Consider the following 26,658-nt stretch of genomic DNA (forward strand, 5'->3'; position numbering starts at 1 on the left):
CTATTAGCAAACATATTGGCACACACTCTGTTTTCTAATCACTGCCAGCATTGCATGTGCCAATATCATACATGAATCAAACAAATGTATCTTCAGTTACTTTTGTCTCATCTGTACGGACTTAGTAAAAGCTTCCAAAGCCTCCGCACATCCTTATCTCATTTCTACCTCTCCTATACCTTCACAGCTTCAACCATCAGTGTTTGAGATGTGAGGCAAAAAAGCACAGTGGAACCTGGCCATGAAAACCTCCTCGTGCCTCATCGCGAGTCACAAAATGAGGAGAATGTCAGAAAAGAATATAGTGGCTCGAATGAAATGGATGGCACAGTAGAACCATGGACTGCGTGCTGTTCCTGAAACCTATGGGTGCCGACAGGGACAAAAGACTGACCTGCCTATGAAAGTACATTTGCTGGGCTTCGCCAGGAAGTTAGTTACAGTGCTGCCCGACTGTTCTGAAAGTTCTTCTAAGTCGACGCCACCAAGAAAATGGGACTTGTGGACATGTCATTTTGGCAGTTAGAAAATTGGGGGTTGGCTTGAGGTTTAACCCCACACGGTTCAGGAGCTGTCTGTTTTAAATTCAATAAAGAATGTGTAAGAGTGCTTCTCCAGAGACAACAGTTTAATCAATGCCATCTAAATGAAGCGCAGGCTGTTGTGGTGGTGGTGTGCACAGCTGTAATCCCAGGCCTTGGGAGGCAGAGGCAGGCAGATCAGAGTTGAAGCCAGCCTGTTCTACAGGATCTCAATGAACAACAACAACAGCAACAACAACAGCAACAACAACAACAGCAGCAGCAGCAGCAGCAGCAGCAACGAATATGTCTTCACATAAACTTAAGTTGGTTCTTATCAAAGGAAAGCAGACTCACTTCTGCTTCTCCTCATGAAGCCTCTTTCTACGTTACACACACAGGCCCTACTCCTGATCATGGTGCTCCACCTCAGAATCTGGTGTGCTCTTTGGTGAGCTCGTTGGCTCTACGACACAAGGGTAAAGGGAGAGCTTTTTCGTTTTAGCTCTGAGTACAAAATGCCAGGCTGCATTGTTACATCTAACGACTGTGTTATTACTGTTCGGATAGTCAGAGCTTTGCCAGGGGATTCAAACTCTCTGTATCCGACCTCCAGCTCCAAGTCTGCCTAAGGCCTTTAGCCATGGTGACTTTAAAACGAGAGATAGCAGTCTCCCAAACTATCTTTTTAATAGGAAGGCTGGGAGGATTGCCAGGATAATGTTTGTAGATGGCTCAGGTGCTCTGAAGAAAACAAACGATTTAAGCATGGGACACTGCCCCAGATCATCTGTCTTGTGCACAACCGTGCTCTTCTTGATCACTGTGTGTGCTCGTCCTCTCTGAGAAAGGCTACCACGTCAGTGACAGGACACAAAGATAACTTCTCATGGACCATGGCAATCATCCTAACTTTATCAAATCACTCCTGCTTTAAGTCATTTGCACATTCTCTGAGCTTTCATCATAACTTCCATCCCATCCTGCGATCGAGGCTGCCTCGCTCATTGTCCTGTGTGTTTTTGGCAAGACCTGACCTGGTGGTCTCTACATAGCAATTAGCTGATTAAAAGGCTACTTAAGTGAACTACGAACAGGTACTTTCTTCTTTATGCTCCTGGAATTCCCTAAAAGTTTGTGAGGCTAGTTGATACTTATTCTAAAATCTGCCTATTTTATTTTCTAGTGCTGGGAACCGAACTCAAGGTGCTAGTCAAGTGCTAGGTAAGTGCTCTATCACTGAGCTACACTCCCTGGCCTATAACCTTCATTTCATACGGAGGCCTACTCCAACGATTTCTAACAACTTTCACTTATTCTGCGCTAGGGACTCAGGAAGTGCTGATGAAATAGAGATAAAAAAGTAGTAAAAGCAGTGCCTTACAGCATAAACCATTTCTTTAAAAAGGCACACATGTGGACACGCACAAGGTAATACTTATTACTAAAGTGTGCCACAGACCAGTTAAGGTGTGAGATACTTAAATACAGTTTCATTTTACTACAGCGTTTATAGATGAAGAAACTGAGAGTGATACGTTGTATCTCTCTTAGATACAACAGCTGTCAAAGGTGACGCCGAGGTTTATACCGTGCTTGTCCAATCGCAGAGTCCAGTGTCTGCCACTGTTCTCTCCTGCTCTCATTCAAATTCAAATACATTCAACTGTGTGTGTGTGTGTGTGTGTGTTCATGTGCATGTGACATATTTACAGCAGAGACGTTATGATCTTTGTGTCTGAGTGGCTGGAAAGGCATTCCGCTCTAAGGGGCATAGTGAGATATAGAATTCCAGGATTAGGTAGTTGCTGATGGTGCATCCCTTTAAACCCCAGCACTTGGGAGGTAGAGGCAGGCAGGTCTCTGAGTTCCAGAACAGTCTGGTCTACAGAGCAAGTTCTAGGACAGCCAGGGTATACATGAAAACCCTATCTCAAAAAACAAACAAACAAACAAACTAATAAATAAACAAACAAGAAAACAAAAGGAATTCCGGAATTCAAGGCTATTTTATGAACTAAAATGAGCTGGTAGGCCACAGGCTATAATAACTGATAATTGATCATTATCTTCACCATCGTATCAGCAGTTATTGTTGGCTGGATTTAGTACCACCACCCCCCCATGTACACTGTCTTATCCTCACAACAAAGCTGTGAGGTACTGTTATTATGCTGTTCTATGGGTGAGAGACTCGTGTTAAATAAAGGCACAGGCCTAATCTCATACTCCCGATTAAGCCAGGAATCTGACCCATGAATCTGCATTCCCACAGGGAACATGTGTCCTGAGAGGGTAACAGGAGATACGTGGTTGTCATCTTCAGGAAGCTTACTACACACTATTGTGTCAATCTGAAGTTCTTGTGATCACCGAAAAGCCATGGAACCCCTACAGCCTTCAATGCATCGTGTTAATTTACTGAAAGTAACTGTAAGAGGGGTGGATGGGGATTCAGAAACAAACATGTGAATTTACTTCCAATGGGCTAATATAAATATGTTTGTTTAATATTGACATTTCCTACCACCCAAACACCAGAAAACGTTCATTTTGCACAGGCCTTTGGCTAGGCAGTGTGGAAGCTTTTACTTCTGACGACCTGTAAAGGCACAGCTGTACCTACAGTCAGTCCCTACAAAGTCAGAAGAAATGCTACGGATCCGCCGACCGACTGAAACGACTGACTATGGCAGGAGTTCTGTAGTAAAGCATCAAGCTATCCTAAGTTTAAGAATATCCCCTTGTAACTGATATGGACTGAGTGAATTTGTCATACTTAGAGCAACGGTAGGAGACACATTTAACAGCTGATTGCATTTAAACTGTAGTGTGAGCTTGTAGGGAACAGTCGTGAGACAAAATAACACCAGAAAAGGAAGGGCTCCATTGTTTCAGCTAGTACTGGTGAAAGCTGGATTTCATCTTACTCCTGTAGAAGAAATTACCCACACAGGCAGAACAACAGGGGTTTGAAAGCCTAAGTGGACCCTATGCTAAGGAAGAGGTAAGTGTGTTCCAGAACTGAATTCTTTGGATGAACCTGACAAAAAGTTAGGCATTAGTGAGAGTTGGGGAAAAGCTTCTTACGGGTGTTTTTAAGTTTACTTCTTCCCAAAGCCCTCAGAGGTTTTATTGTGCTACCGTGAACCAGGAAGTGCTCAGGGAGGGATCCACGGGGGTTCCTCTGGAACCAAAAGCTAGACCGCTCAGAAGATGGTAGTCTGAGAAATGCTAGAGCCACGTGGCCCAGGTGACTTATGATGTGCGTCGCCGAGCCTCTGCTCACTGGCTGCTGACACTCTGCTAATTATTCAGAAAGACTGAACTGGTTCTGAGAATTCTGGAAGGACTCGCTTACAAGTGGGGAGTTCTCTGAAGACAGGATGGAACACGCATCCAGACACGTTAGCCACATGTTCAAGTTAAAGGGAGGCTTTGTGAACATTTTAACTTTTAAATGACTAAATTCAACTATGGTAATTCAGAGACAGAAAGGAAATGAGGCTCGGACAAGAGTGCAGGCCACCGTTTTTACTGACTGTGAATAAATGTGTCTTTAGAGGATGACCTGCATTAACAACCATTGTTATTCTGTGGTTGCAGAAATTATAGGCTCCTTCGAACATACATTTTAGCATTTAAATGGATATTCCCATCTTACTTTTCTGGAATGTGTTCCAGCTCTCCTTTCTGAATGAAGGTTTTTGCAACCACACGGGAGGTCACTGAGATTTTCACCTCTAGGAAGTGGCCCACCTTCTTATGTGGTTGTGGTCCAATTTATGCTATTCAGTTTACACTTGAATGGCTGGCCTATAGGTACCACCTAAGTGAAAGGCTCTTTAACAGATACCCCAAGCTTTAACAGATACCTCAATGCCTCTGTGGCTTTCCTGTTATGTCCCCCTTTCTCTGCACGTCATATACAAATGACAGCTTTCATCGAATTTTAGATGACCTGCTCTTCCCCTGCAACTATACGTTCCCAGTTAAAAAAAAGGATGAAATAGTCTCTTCCACTTTCAAAACTCTTGCTAAAGATAGAAGTACTCAGATATACATAAAAAAATTAGGTTTGGGTCCACAGAGACTTAGATTAATATCCTGGCGTGACCAGTTCAACTTACCGTATATCTTTATTTGCCCAGTAACACAATCTATAGCCAACTGCTAACCAAGTCAATATGTGGTAAGACTAACAGCCACCCTAACTTGCCTTGATAATTACTCTCCTTTAACTGACATAATATTCAATATACTGTTGTTGAGAGCAATGGTGCTAAAATTGATGCCTTGAGGGCTACAAGACAATTGAGTTTTAGCCAGATAAAATGACTTGTACACTAATGGTGCATTACAGGGTTCCCCAGCTCTCAGATGAACATTTTATAGTCTACCTGTACAAAAAAAAAGTTACATGTAATTATAGTCAAAGTCATTTGTGCATACCTTATCATTACCACACATAATTCTAAAGTACTGGCCAGTAATCAGGAACCACCTTTAAAAGAAAGGGGCTGTTTTTATAGCACAACTCCTTTCGTCTTTTACAAAATGAGTATTTTTCTCAGAAAGTATTCTTTAAGGTTTTTGTGCCCTGCAACCTTTTTGCTCCTATTCTAACCCTAGAACTGTTTTACACCAAAGAAGTATATGATAAATGTTAAATGACAGAACATGCCATTTAAAGAAAATCAATATTACATCAATTCTATCAATAAAAGAAGACAGAAACTAAGCTGAGAGTTTCTCTAATATGCAAAAATCTATATTTTTTCTGAAAATATCAATTCTAGACTCTTAAGAAATGACACATTAAAATTTGAGACTTCTCAACATTTATATTAATGAAAATTAATTATAATTATATTAAAATAGCAGTATACTTAGCATTTTATGTATCATTTCCTTTCCTAATAAGAGGATTTCTATGTATTGTTTTGAGGCTTTCTGCTGTCTTCTGCTTTGATACCTCTCTTGCAACTATATCTGATACAAAATGAAATCTACAATATATTTGAAAGAAGTATATTTTCTATCCTGAAGAGCCATAATAAAATTTTGGGAAAATTATTACCTAAGTAATTATCTTATAATTTTACGAAACTTCTGGTGAAATCGTAGCAGTAGAAAACAGCAGCGCTATAAGGTTGTCTATTAATTGATATCAAAATGTGACAGGAATTATTGTAGAGTTGCTATGATGGCAAACCAGTGTAGCCACGCACATATCTACTTGTTAGAACAGAAAGACAGAATACATATGTTACCACTGTCTGAGGCAAAAAAAAAAAACAAAACAAAACAAAACAGCAACAAAAACAACCCCCAGCCACAGTGTTGAAACACAGTATTGATGGCAGCAGCAAGCCTCACAGTGGTGCCTGTGAAGATGTTATTTGATAGGTTTTGAATAAAGGAAAACGGCTAAGCTAACGATGCTAGGGAGACGTGTAAGAGATTTTTTTGTTTGTTTGTTTCTTGTAAGGAAAAAAATCCCCCCCACCAAAAAAAAAAAACCGTTAATGATCACGTGGCAAATACTCACTCACGAGAGATCTGGTACTCCAAGGGTCTCAGAGCCAGTGTAAGCAGAGATGGTGAAAAGGGTCCCACATTTTCTTTGTCCTAGTTCATCCTGGGTCACCCATCCCTTCATATTCCCTGGCTCTTATGACTCATCCACCCATCAAGGTCAGTACCTTGCTGAAATAGTCTTATGTGGAGTGTGAGAGAGAAAAGCTAACATACTTCTTAAAACTGTGGGACCCTGAATGAGACTGTCTCCTACAGGCTCACACATTTAAACACGGGATGTCCAGGTGGAGGTACTGTTTAGGAAAGTTTAGGAAGTGTGGCCTTGCTGGAGAAGGCATGTCACTGAGGTAAGCTTCGAGAGTTTAAGGACTCTTGCTGTTTCTGGTTATGCTCTCTCTGTTTTGTGTTTGTGGCTAAGATGTGACCATTCAGCTTTCTGCTCCTTCTGCCATGTGTACTACCCGCTGTCTCTACCTTTAAAGAGATTCACCCTCAGGAATTATAAGCCAAGTTAAAGTCTTCTTGGTCATGGAGTCTTCCCACAGCAACAAAAAAGGAAGCAACATGAACTAAAAATAGCATATATAATTATTGTCACACTCAGTTCATGTTCTGAGGGCCAACGCTTCTGTGCTTCTCAAGCGGAGGCTCTTAGTAAACTAAGAAACTGTTCTATCATGGAGGAGACAGGCCGTTTTTCTACCTTTATTTTTATGCCCGTTCTGTTGTCGCTGATGTGTAGAAGAACCATGTAAAAGAATCACATGAATTTGTATGTTCTCATCCCAGATCAAAACATGGAGAGACTGGAGCATCTCCACTCAATAGAGTCTCTGTATAATCTGTGTATTCGGGAGTTGAGGACTTAAATTTTATAGGGGGTGGCTCAGATCATAAATATCAGTTATATCTAAGGTACTCTACAGGGCAGGCACAGCCATAAACATTTTTCTTTCAAAGAGATCAGTTCTAAAAATATCTCCATAGGAACCTTCAAAAAAGAAAACTTAAGATTCTACCTTTCCCAACTGACATTTCCTTCAATATAAGTTAGTCTTGCATCATCCAGATTTTGGATCCAGGGGTCTCTCAGCATGGTGATCTCAACAGTTACCCTTCAACGATTAAGGAAGGCAGATAGATATTAATAAATATCAGAAACAAAATGACCTATGGCATAGCACTAAAAAGGTAGTGAGAGATAGGGTGTTGATGATAAGGCAGAGGCTATACATTTCCCAAATAAATCCAGAAGCCCTACCACATTACCAGTGACACTGATACAAGGGAGGTGCTCCAGGACATAGGGTGGTCAAACCTACATCCATCCACGTGTACATTTTCCACAGTACCAAGAGCTCTGAACCTACAACATGAGAGTTGGCAAAATATGCAGACAGTGACTTTATGCAGGTTACCGTTCTTTCCTGGATCTGGGCGAAGATACAATAAAGTTCAAGGGTTCACAACATTCAAAGGTACCTTGCTTCCTGGGCATGAGAAATACCTTCATGAACCCAGCTGGAGAGTAATGTCAGATTCTCAAAGTTCACCACTCAACTCAAAGACAGTAAGGCTTACCCTGGGAAATAAGCTCACTCTGGAGGGAAGAGTTGCATTCAAAGGTACATATAAAGTAACACTAGTCAACAGGCTACTTTTCCATTCAACTACATTCTACTAAGGCCTGACAGGAGCCTACAGAGGGAACTCTCCCTGTTCCTACTCCCTGACCCAAGGAGAGGAAGAAGACACCTCTCTGGTTGTGTGAGAGGAAGAAGCAAAACAGATGTAGCCACCATTCTCACTCAACCCATCGAGAGTTGAGCCAGACGCAGTACTCAGATCCCTTCCTACCTGAAGGATGTATCCTCGGACATAGTCCCGCAGGGTCCAGCCCAGGCCGTGGAGAATGTGCAGCACCTCCTCTTGCTTCAGGACACTGAAGAGCCGGTCTAGCAGTATCTTTAGCCGCACAGGCACTGCCTGCGTCCCGTAGAGCATCAAGCTGCTGATGTCAAACACTACGTTGGACTGCACAATCTCCACTTGAGTGGGGTGGTATAGGTGCTGTGTGCTGAGTTTATCCAAGGCTGTGGTCATCACACCAATGTCCCGGAGACGGAGTAGGATAAAAAGACAGAAAGGACAAAAAAAAAGTTAGAAGCATTACTGGATGCTCTCCAGGCTCCATTTTGACATATAGCTCATGACCGTAGATTTTGAAGCAAGAGGCCTGACTTCCTGCTTGGCACCCTATGATTTAGTACTTATAAATCACAGACAATGTCAGATAAAACATTTGACTTACAGAAAGAAAAGCACTAAGGGTTTTTTTTCTTAGTGATTGTGGCTTTTTCTAAAAACATGACTAATTTATTTGCAGAAGACCATCTAAATTTTAAGTTATAGGGTAAAAGGCCTCATTCAAACCTGGTGAGGTGAAGACTGTGTCCTTGTAATCTTGGTACTGGGGGGACTGATAAAGAGGAGAATTCAAGCCCAGCTTGGGCTACACAGAAAAGTCATCAACAAAATCAACCACAATCACAACCACAACAAAACCTTACTCAGAAAGAATGAGGAAAGTTGACAGTTGTGTGAACTGCTAAAAATTACAACTTAAATTACCTAAGGGAGATTTTTCTGAAACTTTTGTTCTCCAAAGTTCTCTCATGTTTGCCTATGGGATCATTTTGTCTTCACTAGCTTGATGCCTGGAAGTTACTCGCTTACTTCTGTTAAGTGTTCTTCCAAGGGTGTCAGATGAAACTAAAAACAAATGACTACAACTGGGAGTATCTGTGATTTTAGCTAATGGAATTATCTCGTGGAGAAAGCTGAGGATGGCCATTTTTAGAGTAAATACTGTTCACATTTCAGTAACTGTCTTCTCCTCAATCCTACAAAATTCATCTCCCCTCTAACGTTAAAAACCTTAAGATAAGATCATAAGGTTTATTTCCCATCCATATCTGAATTACTGGGAAGCCCGCTGCTGAAAACAGAGTATGTGGCTCCAGATTCTCCATGTCGATGAAGGTGATGTAAGTCTCAGTCACAGGGCTCAGGGGATTCAGCAAAATTCAAGAGATGGCTCCTGAAAGGCACCCAGAACTTCTCAAAAGGACACGGAAGGTGTTGCAATGAACTGTCGGAATTATACCCATGTGCCCTAGAGAGTAAGAGTGCAAACACTGTAATCCAGAGAGATAGTCATCTAGCCTCCTGAGTGAGACAAATAGGTTCAGACAATGTTCTGCCTTAAGTCATGGCTACATCTGAGATTACTCAAGGTTCCTGCGGACTCTAAGCTACTGAGGAGCCTGCATCAAATGCTTTCTCTCTAACACTTTACCCCACAGCGGTATTGCCAACAGCCCAAACGAAAGCTGAACAACCCCAATTTAAACATACCAACACTTACGCATAATAATGGAGAGATTCAAAAGAGCATGCACACAGAGGGTTTTTTTTTTAAGTATTTCTAATGTATTTTTTAGGGCTCCTCCTCCTCCGCTCTCATTTCCTCCTGACTTGAAGCCACCAGAGAGTTCATGTACTCTTGATAAATTGCTTTCTTACATCCACAGTGTGAAGGCCCTTATCATTTACCCGCTGGCTTCATTCAACACATTTACTCCCAGGAATACTTTGTCAAAGAGTTCGGGTTTCCCCACACTTCATTTCTTGCAGCTGATTTGTCTGATCTCTCCTATTCTGGTGGTTAAGTCAACTTTGAATAAATAGCTTTAAAAATTAATTTAACGTTTGGGAAAGATAAGGGATTCACAAGCTTGCAGATTGAAGTCTCCTCTCACTCCGCAGGGCATTTAGGCTGCAGACGGCAGGAGCGTTACTATCTTGTGCTTCAAGTTCAGCCTGACTATGCGGCCTGGTGGTGAGCAGCTGATGCACTTGGAGCCCAGCATGAGCCAGGAAGAAAGGGGAAACTAGCTCCTCCTCCACTTCCCTTCATCAGCCCTCCCATACCCCCACCAAGCAAGCCTGTTTGGGCTCTGACCACACCAGATGAGTAGCTGAAAGGATCACAGAGAAAGAGTATAACACCAAATCTCGGATCTTATGCATGGGTTTGGCACCGAGCATCTTTGCAAAGTGAATGCAGACTTAGGTTCAGATGAGCTCGGTGGCTGAGGGAAAAGTGTTATCCTAGCTTCCGAGGCTAAAGAGGCTGGTAATTTCAAAGAGAAAGGGACTGAATGGGAAAAGAGTGGGAGGGGGCAGGAATTTTTACAGAATGGTAAAAACATGAGTAAAATATAGAAGACAAAATATTCCTCTCTAAATATCTTAGGAGATATAAAGTTATTTCCTGATGTTTATTTAATTTTTTTTACATTTTTTTTGTGAGCATGTACATCTCAGGTAGTGGTCAGAATATGGCTAATAGGAATTTTCTTCTACCACGAGGGCCCTGGAGATTGGACTAAGTTTATCATCAGGACTGGGGGCAAGCACGTTTACTTACTTAACTACCTCAATAGTTTATGGTCATTCTACATAAATGTGTCTGATGTAAACAAGTAGGAATAGTGTGACAAGCCAATATGTACAACAGAGCTCACGGCTTATTCTACAAGGGCCTGACAGTTAGTAACTACTTCATAAGCTGCAAAACTTTTCTTTAACAATTAGTCGTTTATGCATTAGAGTATTGAAGGAAGGCTGGTGTGTGTGTGTGTGAGTGCGTGTGTGTGTGTGTGTGTGTGTGTGTGTGCATGCGTGTGTGTGTGTGTATGTGTGTGTGTGGTGTGTGTCCCACTAAAACTTTATTTCCACAGACAGGCATAGGGCCAGCTTCAGACCCTAGTGCAGAAGATGTTTGGCTAGTAAGTCAGTAGTAGTAATGACAAGCCCAAGTAGGCCACCAAAAGAAGGCTCTCAAGAGTCTCAGAGATGAGACATAGATAAGGATGTGGAAAGTAAACAGCGTGGCTTGAGGATATCAGCCATGATTTCAGCCTGAACACAGCACTGCAGACAATCATTCTGTGTTAAGGCTCTACGCTATACCGAGGAAGTCTGTTTTACAGTCCCAGTTTGTATAGAGTCACCAAGGAGTTTGTTCAGAGACAGCATTTAGGTCACCCTCACTGCCTTAGAACCTTCTGTGTTAGACCATGCTAGCTCTGAGGTCGGCCTGCCTCTGCCTCCTGAGTTCTGGTATAAAAGCCGTATGCCACCACACACAGCTAAGTCAACAAATTTTGATAACATTTACAGACATAAAAGTTAAGAAGTTTGTCTTTTAAGTGAAATAAAATGTGTGACCCAGAGCTGGGCTCTGCTGAATTCCACGATCTCCCAAAATGTGGGAAGACTCAGGCCTAACTCCTGGGTGGTTAGAGGCATGAGTGAGGCCATTGAGGACAAGCGAGTGTGTGTGTCCTATTCCCTGGTCACAACAGTAGACTGATGGACTGTAAGATCAGATTCCATATTTTAGTTACAAATAGTGGGAATTCTCTTTTTCTCTTAATTCATAACTGGCAAAGTGCTAATAAATGGGAATCATATGAGTTGAATGAGTTGGACAATATTATACTCTGTAAAAGAGTAATACCACATGCTGATATTAGTGATTTTCTTGAGACCAAGAATGTATCATCCTTAAAATTTTTGGGTACATGAGTCCAATAATCAATCAATCAATCATCCTCTCTCTCTCTCTCTCTCTCTCTCTCTCTCTCTCTCTCTCTCTCAAATAGAAACTAAAAATTAATGTCAGAAATTCTGTTTCTCGTCCATATCTCAATTACTGTTTAAAGACCCTGTTACTGATTCAACTACATTTTGGGGAACACCTCTAGGTAGATACCATGCAATTTCGAATTTACCGCCTGGTTCAACTAAAGGTATATCCCCTCAGTCCAAATAAAATTCCTAACTTCCGTCATGACTGGGATGAGAAATGTTCTAAAGAAGTTCACCTTTTATAACACACAGAGTGACGTCTGCAACAGCGTAAGTAAAGAAAAATAATCATAGGGTGGACAAGCAGGGAAATGGCCGTTTAAGCACTTACTGAATGTCCTATATCATTTTAGGGTTCATAGCATTTTATTGAATTTTAAAATTAGAAATACATCATGTTACAGTGACTATATCCCCTAAGATCACAGGAATTAATAACTCAATGGAATTAGGTTACCAACCAAAAAAAGGCCATTCAGTAACTTCACCCAGAAAAATTCTGTTTCTAAATGTTCAGATAAACAGTCAACAGGAAACGTGTAAGTCCTTATCATGTTGGACGCCCCTAACTTTCAGCCATCTGGGCTTCCTGCCCATCACTCTGCTGAAGCAAGCATTTCAAAGGTCACCAACACCTGCCGTACTGTGAAATCCAATAGATTTTTCATTCATTATTCTCCGTGATCTCTCTACAGCAGCTGACCTTATTGATCCCGACTCCTCCTAAAATGCTGTCCTTCATCCATGCATACACTCACATGCTCATCAGCACTTAGTAACACACCGCGGAGAAGGTGCTCTATGTAGATGAAAAGTAATTTATGTTGTAGCCTCCATCTTCAAAGATAGACAAATGCCGGAGCTGTAAATGCTGTAAGGGACTTGATCGATGTTCTGAGATAACAAGGAGAAAGAACAAGGCAGAGTCCTCTAAGTGAATTAGGATGCTAGCAGGTGAGTAATACGGGTAGGTGGAGTCAAGGCAGAGGTTCTCGGTCACGGTGTGTACCAGAACCACCCAAAGACCACGGAGACCACGTGAGACCACGGAGAATGGGGCCAGTTCCCCTAGACTCCCTTATTCACTGCAACCAAGACTGCATGTCTATCAAGTTTTCACAAGATGCTGATGTTGCTGGCCAGGATTCTACTCCACCCCACCAAAAGGGTGTAAGAGACCTGAGTAACCATAGAAGCAAAAGAGTAGAGATGGTTCAAAAGGTTAGAAGGGAAGACTATAAGCTTTTATCCTAACAAGCAAAGTCTATAGAAAGTTTCTAATTTTGTTGCTGTTGTTGTTACTAGGGCACAGAAAATATTAAACGTTCTACAAATGAAATTTTTAATCTTGCATGTTAAAATCTGACAAAAGTGTAGAAGTTTACTTAAAGCAGCAGGGGTTTTTGTGTGTGTGTGTGTGTTTGATGTGTGTGTGTTTGCTTTTAGCATAGGAGACATGATACACGGCTTCTGTGAATAAGAGGAGCTAAAGGAGCTAAAACAGCCCCAGTCATGGAGCTGCATGCACAGTCTTGGGGCCCAGAAGGAGCAGGTTAAGTGTGAGGACTAATGTTGGGTGATTCTCACAAAGGCACTCATCTACAGTGCACACTGAAGAGTGTCCAATAATGGGCAACTCCCTGAGTATTCAGGCTAAGCTCTTACTATCCTCAAGGTTACTTGTCCCTAGGACAGGTCTTTAGGAGTGCAGAAAAGCACTCCACATAAGTAATGCTCACTCTCTAAATCCAGTTAAATTATGATTTTCAAAACACACTGGATAAAATCTGTAGACATAATTTTCACATAATTTCTTTCAGAAACTGTGATTACCACTCAATAAGGTAGTTACCACCTATGCAATCCAATGACATAAAACATTTACTTCAAAATGTCTGGTACGCACAAACACACACTCACAGATGAGCACACACATGAGTACACCACATACAAATATACCCCAAACTGATTTCAATGATCACTATTCAGAGCTTATTTAATTGTATGAAGTTTATAATATGTCCTATTAGAGACTAGAGACTAACAGACTGTGTTAGTATTAATAAAATGGTATGAAAATAAATATGTAATAACCCAAATGTTAATTTTTAGCAAGCTGCACCTTCTCTCGTTAAAAGCTCAGAAAAGTGAACAAATACTTGTACATATGCCAGGCGTTTCAAGAGTTACATTGATAACTGTAGAAAACAACACAGACGGGGTTGGGGATTTAGTTCAGTGATAGAGCGCTTGCCTAGCAAGAGCAAGGCCCTGGGTTCGGTCCCCAGCTCCGAAAAAAAAAGAAAAGAAAAACAAAACAAAACAAAACAAAACACAGACAGCGGTTAACTTGTTTCTTCTAAGCACTATGCATTCATGGACAATTTGTGAAGAAACAACTTACAGTTTCATCTATTTCCCTGACAGATAATCTACTCTTTGTTTAATAAATCATGAACATTAATATTCATATGATTTTTATTTTATCTGCAGTGATGACTAAAACTTAAAAAAATAAGATGTTATACATATAGATACTTTTTTTAATTTTACTGTACACACATGGTAGGCTTGATCAGAAGAGTCTTGAAATGAACCTTTATGGTAATGCTATCTGGGAAAAGACAGCTGGAAATAAAGATTAAAGTTCAGGGCACTGCCTTACAGCAATGCTTTAGAGTGTAGAAGTTACTGCTGCTTTCCAGATTAAGGAAAGAGTCTCTTAACTCAGTCTCTCAGGGCTCCAAGACCAGCTGCACCACCAGTTGCTTGACAAGAGTGGCAAGGCATATGACAATGTTATGAGTGCTCTTGGGCCTCAACATTCTTTCAGGTATAACACTCCTGCAGCTTGAAGGGTGATACCTTAACTCCAAGTGGAAAGGGTAGAACAAAGGTCAAGCCGGGAAGCAGGGGCGGAATATGCTTGGTATGAACATGAAGCAGAGGTACAGATGACTGGGACATTCCGATTTGCAGGGGAAATCTACCGAGAGGCAAAGAAAGCATCAGGTTTCCAGGGAGGTAGCCTCTCATGCTACCCTTAGGTGTTAATCTGCCCCAAGGTATCCAGCTATCCTTGCAAAATTCTGTAAACTCAACTCCATGCTCTTAAATATAAGCACATAATTGAGCTGTATTGCTCAGCTAGGACTAAGAAACGTGGCCACGCTCTTTCAAGTCCACCTTACTTGAGCGTGCTGTTTTCCCTTCGGGATGCTCTGTTTGTAAATGATGTAAATTCAAAAGAAGCAGTAAAATTATCTAACGTCCCACTAAGCAAAGCAAGAACTTGTGTCGGCCTCATCCTTCAATGGGTGGCTTTACACCGCTGAGCTAATAACTGCAGACACCAGATTCTGTCTTGTTGAAACTGCTTTCCTCTCTGAACATTATCTCCCAATAACATACAAAACCAGCTCTAATTGCTTCTTGCTCTCTTGCATAATCAATCGCTTATTAGTCCCATTGCAGTTTGTCTTGGTCAATTCCTTCTTTCGAATCTAACTTCTACCACTTCAAAACAGGTGTCTGGACCCTCATGCCCTCATTACGGCAATGGTTTTTACTAGGTTTTGGTGTTTCCCTCCTACTTGTCTAGTACAGTAAAGCCAAGTCACTTTCCTAACTGAGACATGACAGGTCTCTGAAAGGTATATATTACTCTCTCAGTCTTTTCTCACAACTCACACCTTGACTTCAATACATACTCTTGCCTGGGCATATATGCATATATGTGCCATGCACACCCCCTATATACATGCACACATGCATGCATGCACGTCATGCATATGCATACATTAAACACACCAAATACCATTGATCAGGATTGTTTTTCTCTCTCTAGCATAATTGTCTGCCATGAAGCTTGTGTTTCAACCAAAGTGGGTTCCCACTGATTTCCAAGCACTTTAATATCTGGTCACTAAATGGGTGTTTACGGCTCCGTGTTACGTTTCAAGACAAAATAGTGAAGATGCAGGCCCACTTAATAAAGGACAGCAAAAAGTCTTCAAAATACACAAACAAACAGCGGGACAGGGTGGCGCACACCTCTAATCCCAGCACTCAGGAGGCAGAGGCAGGCAGATCTCTGACTTCAAGGCCACCTTGATCTGCAAAGGAAGTTTCACAACAGCCAGGGCTACACAGAGAAACCCTTCCTGAACCTCACCCCCCAACACACACACACAAAGCCCCCCAAAAACAAAATAAACAAACACAAATAAACATAAAATTGCAAACACACATTTATCCTTCCAACATAAATTACAAGGGAATGGGGGGGGGCAAGCAAAACCACCTCAGCTGGGGCATGATAGAAACAGAATCCGAGGGGAAGAGGCAGGTAAAAGCAAGATGCCCTTTGCATGGCTTCATTTTGCAGATCTATAATGTCGAGGCTGCCCTTAAATTACTTTCCTCTTTCTCATGAACCTTTCTTTCTTTCTGAGCATCACTTGAGGTTCTGGGTTTTGTTGCTGTTGTTGTTGTTTCTTTATTTATTCGACAAAGGTTGGAGAAATCCCCATATGTAGGAGCAAAATATCTCAGCCATGTGGTCACTTACACGCCAACTGCGCCCATGCGAGCCGTACGCTGCACTTGCAGAGGTCACAAAAGTTTGAGCTGAAGCAGTAACACTATCTGACACACAACAGATATTGGGTAGATTAGTCCTTGTACTGCTGAATGGATCAACAGTTAATATAGGAAACGCAGTTACACCGAACTGGTGAAAGTCTGAGGACTCCATCATATCATGGGGATCTCACCCAGACCCTTTGCTGAACCCTCTCCTTTCCTCTCCTTGCCTCCACAGGACAACAAGGCTGTGCAATCATAATCTAAAGGTTAGGGTGCTATCCTGACAGGAATTCCAAGATTTACTTACTGTTTTTACTATCGATACTTCCAGCAGATTTTTAGATATGAAGAAAAGTGATGGTTAATCAATAAAACACAAAACTGATAAGGGATAAATATATATGAACAAAGAACACTCATGGATGCAAAGAACAGAATCATAACCAAGACAACAGGTAGAATTTTTGTAGATCATTAATGAAATGTCAATGTGAGTGTCAAATATGATATAGAATATATAATCAATATATAAACATATACTTTTGACTATATTGCTAATTTAACCATGATAAGGTATCTAAAAAAAGATGATGATGATGATGATGATGATGATGATGATGATGATGATGATGAAATTAGGAGGATGACAGTGATGATAATGACTATTTTAATTTCAATTTTCAGTAACAAGAATTACTCTAGAAACCTCAAATAAATTAAAATAAATTTAATCCTGCAATTCTGAAGACTCCACTTCCAAAATTTCTGTGAAGGTTACCAAAATAAGAACATACTCACAATCTTTTTCTCTTTAATGTAGGAGTACAAAAGTGCTTTTTACTGACCTCAGACAACTGGGTCTCAGTGGTAGTTTATAGCTCTTAGTTTTCCACAGCTTCTTAAGAACATGACGTTCTTTAAAAGTCAAATTCAAGTTGCTTTGGTGATTTGTGGAGGAATATGCTAATTATAGGCACATGTCCAGTGGATCCCATCTAACAGTTGGGCAAGCACAGCAGTGTGGAGCTTAAAGCCATTACCTTTATTTACTGAAAGAGGGAGTGGGAAAAGTGGGGAAATGGTTATTGAAAACCACCCACTTTGCAGTATCATACAACTAGAGATTAATATGAAAAGTATGTAAAAGAAAAGTTGTTATTTCATTCACTTTAGTATTGCCTTGGATATTTTAATGTTTTTAAATGTCTACTTGAAACAATTTTATGTTATTAAAAAAATACCCTCACTCCTTTGACATTGGGAGAATGCCAAGTGAGTTTTAAACTGCAAGGCTAGTTGGTGAACTTCACGTCTATTCTCAACTGCCTCAAGAATTCCAAATTAAAGTAGTGCCAAGTGGTCAGCTTATAGGACATTTGAACCCAGGTATACTGTGCTAATTTCTAATAGATTTAACACTTAACACATGTCCTTGAATTTAAAAATAATATAGAATTTTCCATGATTAATGTTAAACTTCTAAAATCAAGTTTCTAGTTACAGTATTTTGTTAGTGAAATTTCAGAGGTCATATTTTAGAGTTCTGATTACTTACAAATAGAATATTGTTACTGCTTTTACCTCAAATGTCTAGGCTGTAGCCTCTGAATTTATGGGAGTTAGTGGCTCTTCATTCCTGCTAATATGACCAATAATTTCCTATTATGCCACACTTTATACTAAGCACACTATACCCAATATAACGATATGTCATTTCAATGGAGCTAGTCCATGAACTTCTAGAGGTTTAATGGGATTTCACATATTTAGAATTTATCATAAAAGGGCCCTTTGGAATCATTATAACATCAATCCTTGGCCATTATAAGACTCAGTTCTCTTACTAGAAAAGACCACCAGAGCTCAATGCAAAGACTTAACCTCCTCATAGACTACAGGCCTGCTCCTAATCAAAACTTCCCACTAAGGGAGAGCATTAATGAGGAGCAATGATGGCACATTAGAAACTTTTTTATTGAACCAGGAGATCATGAGACAGAAATAATTGTGATTTAGAGGAAATTTCTTATGACTTGAATAATATTTAGATCTGCAGATTTTATTCACTTCTTTTATGATAAAGAATTATGTAATTGGAACAAATTAGGTACAAAATAAGTCCTGTTCTCTTTAAGTAACAACTTCTCTCTGTTCTTGTCAAAGTTGAATTAATTAGGTAAGGCGATGCAAAGGAGAGAGAAGGCTTACTTGTTGGAATCATGTTAGAGGAAAGAAGAAAGAAACCCATAGATCTTTGAAAGAACTCATCTCCCAGCCTGGTGATGACAGCTTCACCCAGAGGTATAAAGGGTTTCCTTCCTTTCTTGATCAGATAGTGCTAGTGGTTTTAGATTTAAAGACTCTACCAAGACTCCACAAATTCTCATTACACATACCACCTTATATACTGTACATCAATGACCCCTTAACGGGTGAAGAATAGTCTATAAATACTCCCATAATCCGTTACAAACATGGTTCTACACTTTAGGGAGGGATCGGAGACATAAGTAGTTCTAATAAACCCCACCAGCCACCGTATTTAATCAGCTTCGGTTGGCACTCAGCTCTCAGAACATGGGAACACATACATGGAAACACCCACAATTAGTCTGCAGGAGAGTCTGAACGGCACTTGGGACCATGCAGCTAATATTTCAAGCTGATTGACATTTCTCCCCCGTGGCCTTATGCATAATAAAGTCTTCAGAATTGATGTTGGGAATCATTAATGTCTGACTGCAGCACCCATAAAAGTAGACTGTCAGAGTGTGGAGGTTCAGAGGCTCACGTTCCTGGCTGGCAGGTTCAATGCTGCTTCCCTCATTTCCCACATGGCCCAGGTCTAGGGGCACATATTTGCCCCTTTGCAGCAACTCTCCTCCAAGGTGGTTAAGAGAAAAGAGAAAAATTAATCTGCAGACTTGACAGTAGCTGTAAGAAGAGATTTGGTGATCACATGTCTTGCTGAAACCAGGTTTACAGGTTTATTACCACTACTGTGGTTCTATCGAACGCCCAGTTGCCAAGACTCGCCTGAAGTTGGCGACATGCATCCTATCTCATTCAATTTTTGTATCAATGAATTAAACGCATGCTGGCTATAAAACATAACCCATTAAAATGTATTGTGAAAATCTAAAACTTGCTTGAGTGAGATGTGTTATCTTTTTATTAAAAAAAACACCAAAAAACTGAATTATTATATAAATAAACCATCTGCTGTATAGACTTGATTTCCTTGGAGGATCATGTAGTTATCTATACATTTCCACGGAGGAGATACTGAAATGCAGCGCATGCTGTCAACTTTGTCAGGTACCTTAAGGAGACACTTCAGGACTGAGCGAAAGTGGTGATATTGGAGGCCAGGGTCTGGTAGCAAATACGGAAAAGAAATGATCCTGCTCTCACGTCTTCATGCTTTAAAGCATGTGCGTCAGCTTTGTGTCGGCTTTGCTGTCTTCTTCTGCCAGTCAGGCAGTCTGAACTCCCATTCTGAATCTACCATTAATCTTTCAGTTTCCTTCTACTACACGTAATCCCTTAAAACTCTGGGCTCCTCCCACAGACACTCCTGACGCTGGTGTTTGTTTTCTTCGGGATTGCTGGATTTGCGTAATGTGCATATCGACTATCAAACTGCCTTGCATCGGTAATGGTGGGATCAAAGACCCGATATAAAGATTTGCTCATAAAGAGGGTTATGAAGGAAGTCTTAGGGCTTAGCAAAAACCTAAACTAACCAAGTATTTAAATGCATGACCAAAAAAAAAATGCCACCAGCCAGAACAGCACCTCTGTTGATGTTTCATTAACTTAACCAATGTACATATAACTAACCAGGCAAGAATACTGACGGCTGCTGCCCTGTCCTCTGTTTGTGAGCTGCCTGACAGGATAAATTATCAATAAAGCTTAAAACCTTCCAGGGTTTACGCAACTGGCAAAGTGAAACTGCGAGATGCATCACCAGGGTTTCAGTTTTTAGGAAGCAAGTTTTGAAAAATGAGGAAAACAAAGAAGCAGAAGGGATATCTGCCGTTCGTTGCTCTGGGTTCTGTTTACTAATCTGATCATGATAATCACTCTAATTTCCAATTAGAAAACTTCTATTAATCAGCACCAACAGACACACTAAGAAAGAGATCGATGCAAATTGTGAAATGTAGCATTTGCGATTTCCTTTAGATATGACTGCGTTTAAAATCCCAGTAATAGAAAACACTTGCCAAATTCATTTAGTCTCTGACTGAGGCACACATATGTGATCTTCTAATTTACAGCTTGCACGTACAGATGTTCACACTTAGTAAAAGGGCTTCTTAATAGCTTTTTTTAATTAAAAGTGTGTTGATAATAGGTGTTTTAAACATACCCAAACAACACAGCTGAGCTGACAAATGCCTGTCTTCGTGCCCCACATTGTATCTCATTGTGGCAAGACTTTATGAGACGGGAAAAGGTTCTGAGTCTGAGTCTCCTGCATGTAGAGTAAATGTTACCCTCAAAACTTCCATATCACATCTTTCATTAATTTTCCTATGATCTTTTTCCAAGTAGAAAATGTTAGATTGCTACTAAGTTTACGTAGCCGAAAGCAGAAGCACACAGCCGTTGCTTGCTGCCTGCGTTTTTTTTTCTTCCCTTCTGTAAAACTTTGAACCCCATCCAGCTTTGACACACTGCCTCTTCAGTTAATAACTATCAAGTTTCCCCGTGTCTCCTGTCTACTTTTCTGTGAGGCAATTGCGCACTCAGCACCCCGAGATAATAACACACATCTATAGGATAAAAGCATTGGCATTAATGTAATTGTCTGCCTCTCGCTCTTTAGCCTAATCTTTTTTTCCCCTTCAGTTTTGACTGCCTGTGTGACACCTGTTTTTGTCTCCTCTGATCCTACGACAGGTTTTCCGCTGACAAGGTTTTTGCCTGACAGAGATTCTGCAGACAAGAACGTAATAAAATATGAAGAACTGCTTGTCAGAGTTTCTGCCAATGCTCACATGAAATAGAGACAGAAAAAAAAAGACCTTCTTTCAGGGGCCCCGTGATGGTCGCGTTTGGCATGTCAGAAAAAGACTCTCCCTAGCCAAGCTTTCCAAGCCAAACAGGTGTTTTCTTTCCTGTTAGAACTTGGTTTGTTTTTTAATTTTTACTGATAGTGGAAAGCATGATCAGCCAAGGGGGAAAGCAAGAATTTCTTACTCTCATATTATTGTAGGAAAAGGAGTCTGAAAGAACTACCAACAGAAATAGAGTTATTTGACTCTAGACTACAACTTCTAAATAGAACAAAAGGGCCAACATCTGTTAATGATAGAACAAAGTTAATGTCTTTAAAATGTACTTCCTACGTAGTGGAGCTATAAAACCTTCCATACAGTTCTCAGTTACTTTGTTGTCTCAAGACTCAGAGAAAAATTAAAAGAAAAATCAGAGTGAAGACTCAAAAGAGAAACAGAGATATGGGAATTAAGACAAGGAACCAACAGCCTTGCAAGGCACAGCAAGGGGCTTCTGCTAAAAAAACAGGCAATCAGAGATCAGAGACTTACAGAAAAAAGTGAATTTCCATAAGCCACTGTCTCACATAACACAGAGAAGCTGTGACTTCAGGTACCAGAAGCATCATAAAGATGAAGTGTCCCCTCACAAGCTCCCTGGCACAGTAGGAGGGTGGCATCACACAGTGACATGCCTCCTCTAAGAGGCACTCAGTGGGGAGCTGCATGAGGAGAGAATTGCTCCTCAGGCATGAACCTGGCACACCATGGGAATGGGGACACATGGTCAATACTGTGGAAATGCTAACATGGGAAGCTCTAGGGAGACCTCACAGTACTAAGGAGAGACTAGAGCTTGAACTGAGGCTTTCTGATCAGTTCTAACCACTCTGCTAGCAATCCATTTCAACCCAAGGCTATCTGGGTTTATGTTACTCACACACAGTCCACAACAGCATGATTACAGAAAGAGGATTCTAGAATTTGGGGGGTGGGGCAGGCTTCTGTATATCCTAGGCTGGCCTTGAACTGTGAGGGGAAAGATTACCTTGAACAACCCACCTTCCAGCCTCTACCTCCTGAGCCCAGGGATTGTAGACCTGTCCTGTTTTATGTGGTGCTAGGGAATCCAGTTTTTTGTGCATGGCAAGCAAGCACAGTACCAACTGAACTACATCCCCAGGTCCTCCACATACTGTTTAAAAGGTTTTTTAACTTTTCACTGATGAAAGTAAAAAAGTAAACATGATACAACTTTAGAAAATTTTATTAGACATAACAGAGATGTTGGTATGTAACAAGACAGAATACTTCTTACTGATAATTTTACAACCTATTAATTTTTTTAAGACAGGATCTCCAAACTCTGGTTTATACTTACTTTAATACCTCAGTTCAAACTTGCCACATTTCAAGGGCTCAAGAGAAGTGTTCTTATTAGACAACCAGGTCTAGAGTTCCCTTTACACTCCTCGGCCTACTAAATTTAATGACAGATAAACAGTCCTTTCGGTTTGTTAAGTTTGTGACCCCATGCCTAGTGTCACCAACTCATCATCAACAAGTTGAGAAAGCCAAGAGGTCAATGTGGGTATTCCTTTCCTACTAGGGAGCCGAAAGGGAGAACATGATAAAGCTACTGGACCTCTTAACTGACATCGTTCATCATCCCTTCAGCTGTGGTAGTGACTCACTTTCTAACCAGCAATCTCCTTATATGCTCGAAACAGATTGATTTTGGGAAGATCTGAAGAAGGCAAACACTTAGGAAAGAATGGGATGCAGAAACAGTATTTCAGGACCCTCAGCATACAGGTCAGAATTCCCGGTGAGCTAGTATTCTTCTCTCATCACAGTTGCATAAAGGAGTAGAGGGAGGTTGGAGGAAGTCAGCCATGATGGTACAGTGGAGAGAATGGTGGGGAGCATCGGCACAGAATGCTTAGGCAAGAGTTCTTCCAACCCCCGTGAAGATACTAGTCTATCTGAATAGTGCATCCGATAAAAGGAGAGGAGTGGAGGGTGTTTCATTTATCACCCCTTCAATTTGTGTTCCACCTAACCTGGTGAACTCTAGTTAATTAAGATGTTCCTATAAACAATTAAGCTTCCGGTAGGATCGTTACCAGGATATAAAAATTTATGATGTAATGAAATGCAATAAAATGATAAAGTAGTGAGCCCATCAAAGTATTCACATGTAGCAGGATAGGTGTGAGGACAAGCAAAGGCACCCCTTACTCAGTTTAGCCTCTCAACTTTTTCAACACATGTGGACAGACGACAGTACATTTCAACTGCTTTATACTTCTCAAAAAGGAGGACGGTCTAGGGAGACTTCACAGCGGTCTGTGATGAAATTGTCTGGGGTAACATTGTCTTTGCTCCACCTCAAATAAGGCCCACATGGCATGCTGGGGGTATGGGACACACACAGTTGCCCTAGAGTTCTTGGAAGAGGTGACTGCTCCTGAAGAGCTCTGGGTCTTACACCCAAGATAACTGGCACAGAACTCCACACTGAAGTACATCTCTTTCCACATCGCACTTTAAAAGATTCTTCCCTTTGTCTTTGAGACACAGTGTCATGTATCCCGGGCTGTCCTCAAACTCACCATGCAGCTGCGAATGACCATGAACATCTGACTCTCCTGACTCTACCTCCCAGGTGCTAAAACTATACTCTCATAAATGTTAATGCTTAGAATTCCCTCGTTGACTACATAGGATTTGCAGCTAAAATGCCTGTGCCAGAACATTAGGTTAACTCCCACTCATTTTATCTTCCTTCAGACCACTGTGATATTTAGGCACATTACTATTATTATTTGAATTTGCACATAAAAGAACCAGAACACAGGAAATGCATTAGTCTGCCTACAGCTATCTTTTAACTAGTCAACTTTGATATATCGCATCTGTTGTTTTGATTCAGTAATTATAACAACTAACACTTTACCAGGCTTTTACCATGCACAAACATATAGATTTCCTCACTTAATCTTCGAAGAATCTTGTGCAACTTTCATTATTGATATTTCACAGATAAATGAGAAAATCTCTGTTACATAACCTGGAAAAGGGTTCCAACAGTCAGTGCTAGAACAGGCTTCAAGCGCCTCACTCAATAAGTCCCTTTCACTCTCTTTCTAGCTTTCTAGCCTCACCCATTAGCTCTCCCTTTAACTGACTGCAGGGATCGACCCAGTCTGGGAGTTCTGAAAACTTCAACTTCACCCAGGAAGCCCCTGACCAGTAAACCAGCACTGGCCATGCTTAGGATACTAGATCTTGCAACATTCATCCTGCATCCCGTGACAAAATATCTGAGGAAGTAGCAGGCAGAAGGCCCAGGACTTTGGAAAGGAGACTCTGTTTGAGCTATGCTAAAAGAAAAGCTAAGGAGTTTAAAGCAACATCCAGAAGGTGTGTAGGCCGAGGAAGCAACCGGAACACGGGAAGGAGCAGCTGAGGTATTCAATGAGAGAGTAGCGAGAGCCATTAATCAAGCTCGGGCCTTTGCATCAGGATGTCCTCCCTTTATGGCTTATCAGCTCCCATCAGGGAGGAAAGGAGAGAGGCAGGAGAGGGCACTGTGCCCCCAGGTCAAGCAACAGTCTCCTGTGCCAGGCAGGAAATGGCTTTGTTTTCACTTAAGTAAAGCAAGTAGAGAAATGTTCAAGGACTTTCCTCATAGAGACAGAATGCAGGGGTGTCAAAAGCTGGTTCCTCTAAGGAAAGGATCTGAAGCTAGGCACAGCCACATTCTAGAACACTGGAAGACTCAGGACTAGTGGAAAGACAAGTTTTATTAAGAAGACACTAGGTGGGCTCCTCCTTTTCCAGAGCAGCACACCACAGAAAGAAGGCTGATATTTGAATGTTGAGAATGTGGTGTCTCTACCCATGTGCTTCTGACCCAGGTCTAGAAGCATCTTCTTAAATGACCACCTTAGTCAGGCTGTCAATACTGCACTACGCTGAGAGACACCCAGGATAGCAGCTTGCTGCACAGCTCACCAAACCCTAACGCCTGCTAACAATGGTCTTCCAAAGTCCATTTGTTGGCAGCCCCTCTCCATGCCAGTTAGAGAGGCCAGAGCTTTGCTGTGGGTTAATAGGTAAGAACATTATCTCTCTGTAACAAAAGAAATTCAGGAAATTTTTTTTCAGTTTCCTATTTAACCTGGTAACTCTATACATTATTCTATAGAGAGTGCTGCCAAGTATCTCCTTATGAACTGGAGACCATAGAAGTGCCATACCTTGTTGCTTAGGAAGGAGGAGTTTATAATATGAAGGAAGAAAATGAGAGTAAGAAAACTGGCTAAGGCAGATGAGCCTCAGCGATGGAGACACAAGACAGGGGCTGACCACAGCCTTGCTCCCTAGATGTTTACATAATGTGGAAGCTTAACACAGACTGGGACAAATAATAAAGACATAGGACATCTCATATGAAGGTACTGGTTCTGATCTGCCACGTTCAAGTCTTTATAAGGCACCGTGTCTACAATAAACTGGAGGAATTTGTAAACAGAATTCCAAGAGCTCCTGTTTCTAAATGTAGGACAAACACAACCAAGAGTTTGGATCCTAGGCTAAAATTTCATGTTACATACTGCGTCTTACTAGAAACTTAGCTGAAGTTTATGAACTTAGTAAATAAAAACACGATATCTAGCAACATCTGTGTGATGTACACTTATAGTAAAAAAAAAACTACAATTTTTTTGGAGATCTTTTATACTTTCTATGTAAGGGTCTCTCGTCTACTAAGACCTACTAAGTAAAAGTTGACAATTCAGATTTACTGATACTGATAAGAAAAAAATAATCACTTTCTGTGGATTATGCAAGGTTGAAACTAAGGCTGGAGAGACAGCTCAGCAGGTAATAACACATTAGTACTCCTGCAGGGGACCCAAGTTTCACTCCCAGACCCCACACAGGAAGGCTCATAACTGCCTGTAACTCCAGCTTCAGGAGACCCAATGTCCTCCACAAGCACCTGATCTCACCTGACTGCAAGAGTGAGTGTGTGTGTGTGTGTGTGTGTGTGTGTGTGTGTGTGTGTGTGTATGTGTGTGTGTGTTGCACTCACATACATATTCTTCTAAGATTAAATATGTCTTTTAAAGAAATGCTGTAAGTAATGACCTATAAGAGCAATAAGACACTGTATTAAATCATAATGTAGGATGGTAAAATGACTCTAATTTGAATCTTCCGTCCTCAGCACTTCATGTGTCACAGAACCCTAAGTCAGATGGTAAAATACT

The 26,658-nt window shown here is 41.0% G+C and overlaps 1 protein-coding gene across 11 annotated transcripts in view; it reads right to left on the reverse strand.

Moving 5' to 3' along the window:
- Bnc2 (basonuclin zinc finger protein 2) overlaps positions 1 to 26,658 on the reverse strand; it is a 401,546-nt gene that overhangs the window by 115,887 nt on the left and 259,001 nt on the right. For all 11 annotated transcript variants that reach the window (NM_001415824.2, NM_001106666.4, XM_087548057.1 and 8 more), the window contains 1 exon segment: positions 7,920 to 8,155. In NM_001415824.2, the coding sequence (NP_001402753.1) occupies positions 7,920 to 8,155 (236 nt within the window).

The sequence above is a fragment of the Rattus norvegicus genome, chromosome 5 (genome assembly GCF_021556685.1).
Source record: "Rattus norvegicus strain SHRSP/BbbUtx chromosome 5, alternate assembly SHRSP_T2T, whole genome shotgun sequence".
Classification (NCBI taxonomy): Eukaryota; Metazoa; Chordata; class Mammalia; order Rodentia; family Muridae; genus Rattus; species Rattus norvegicus.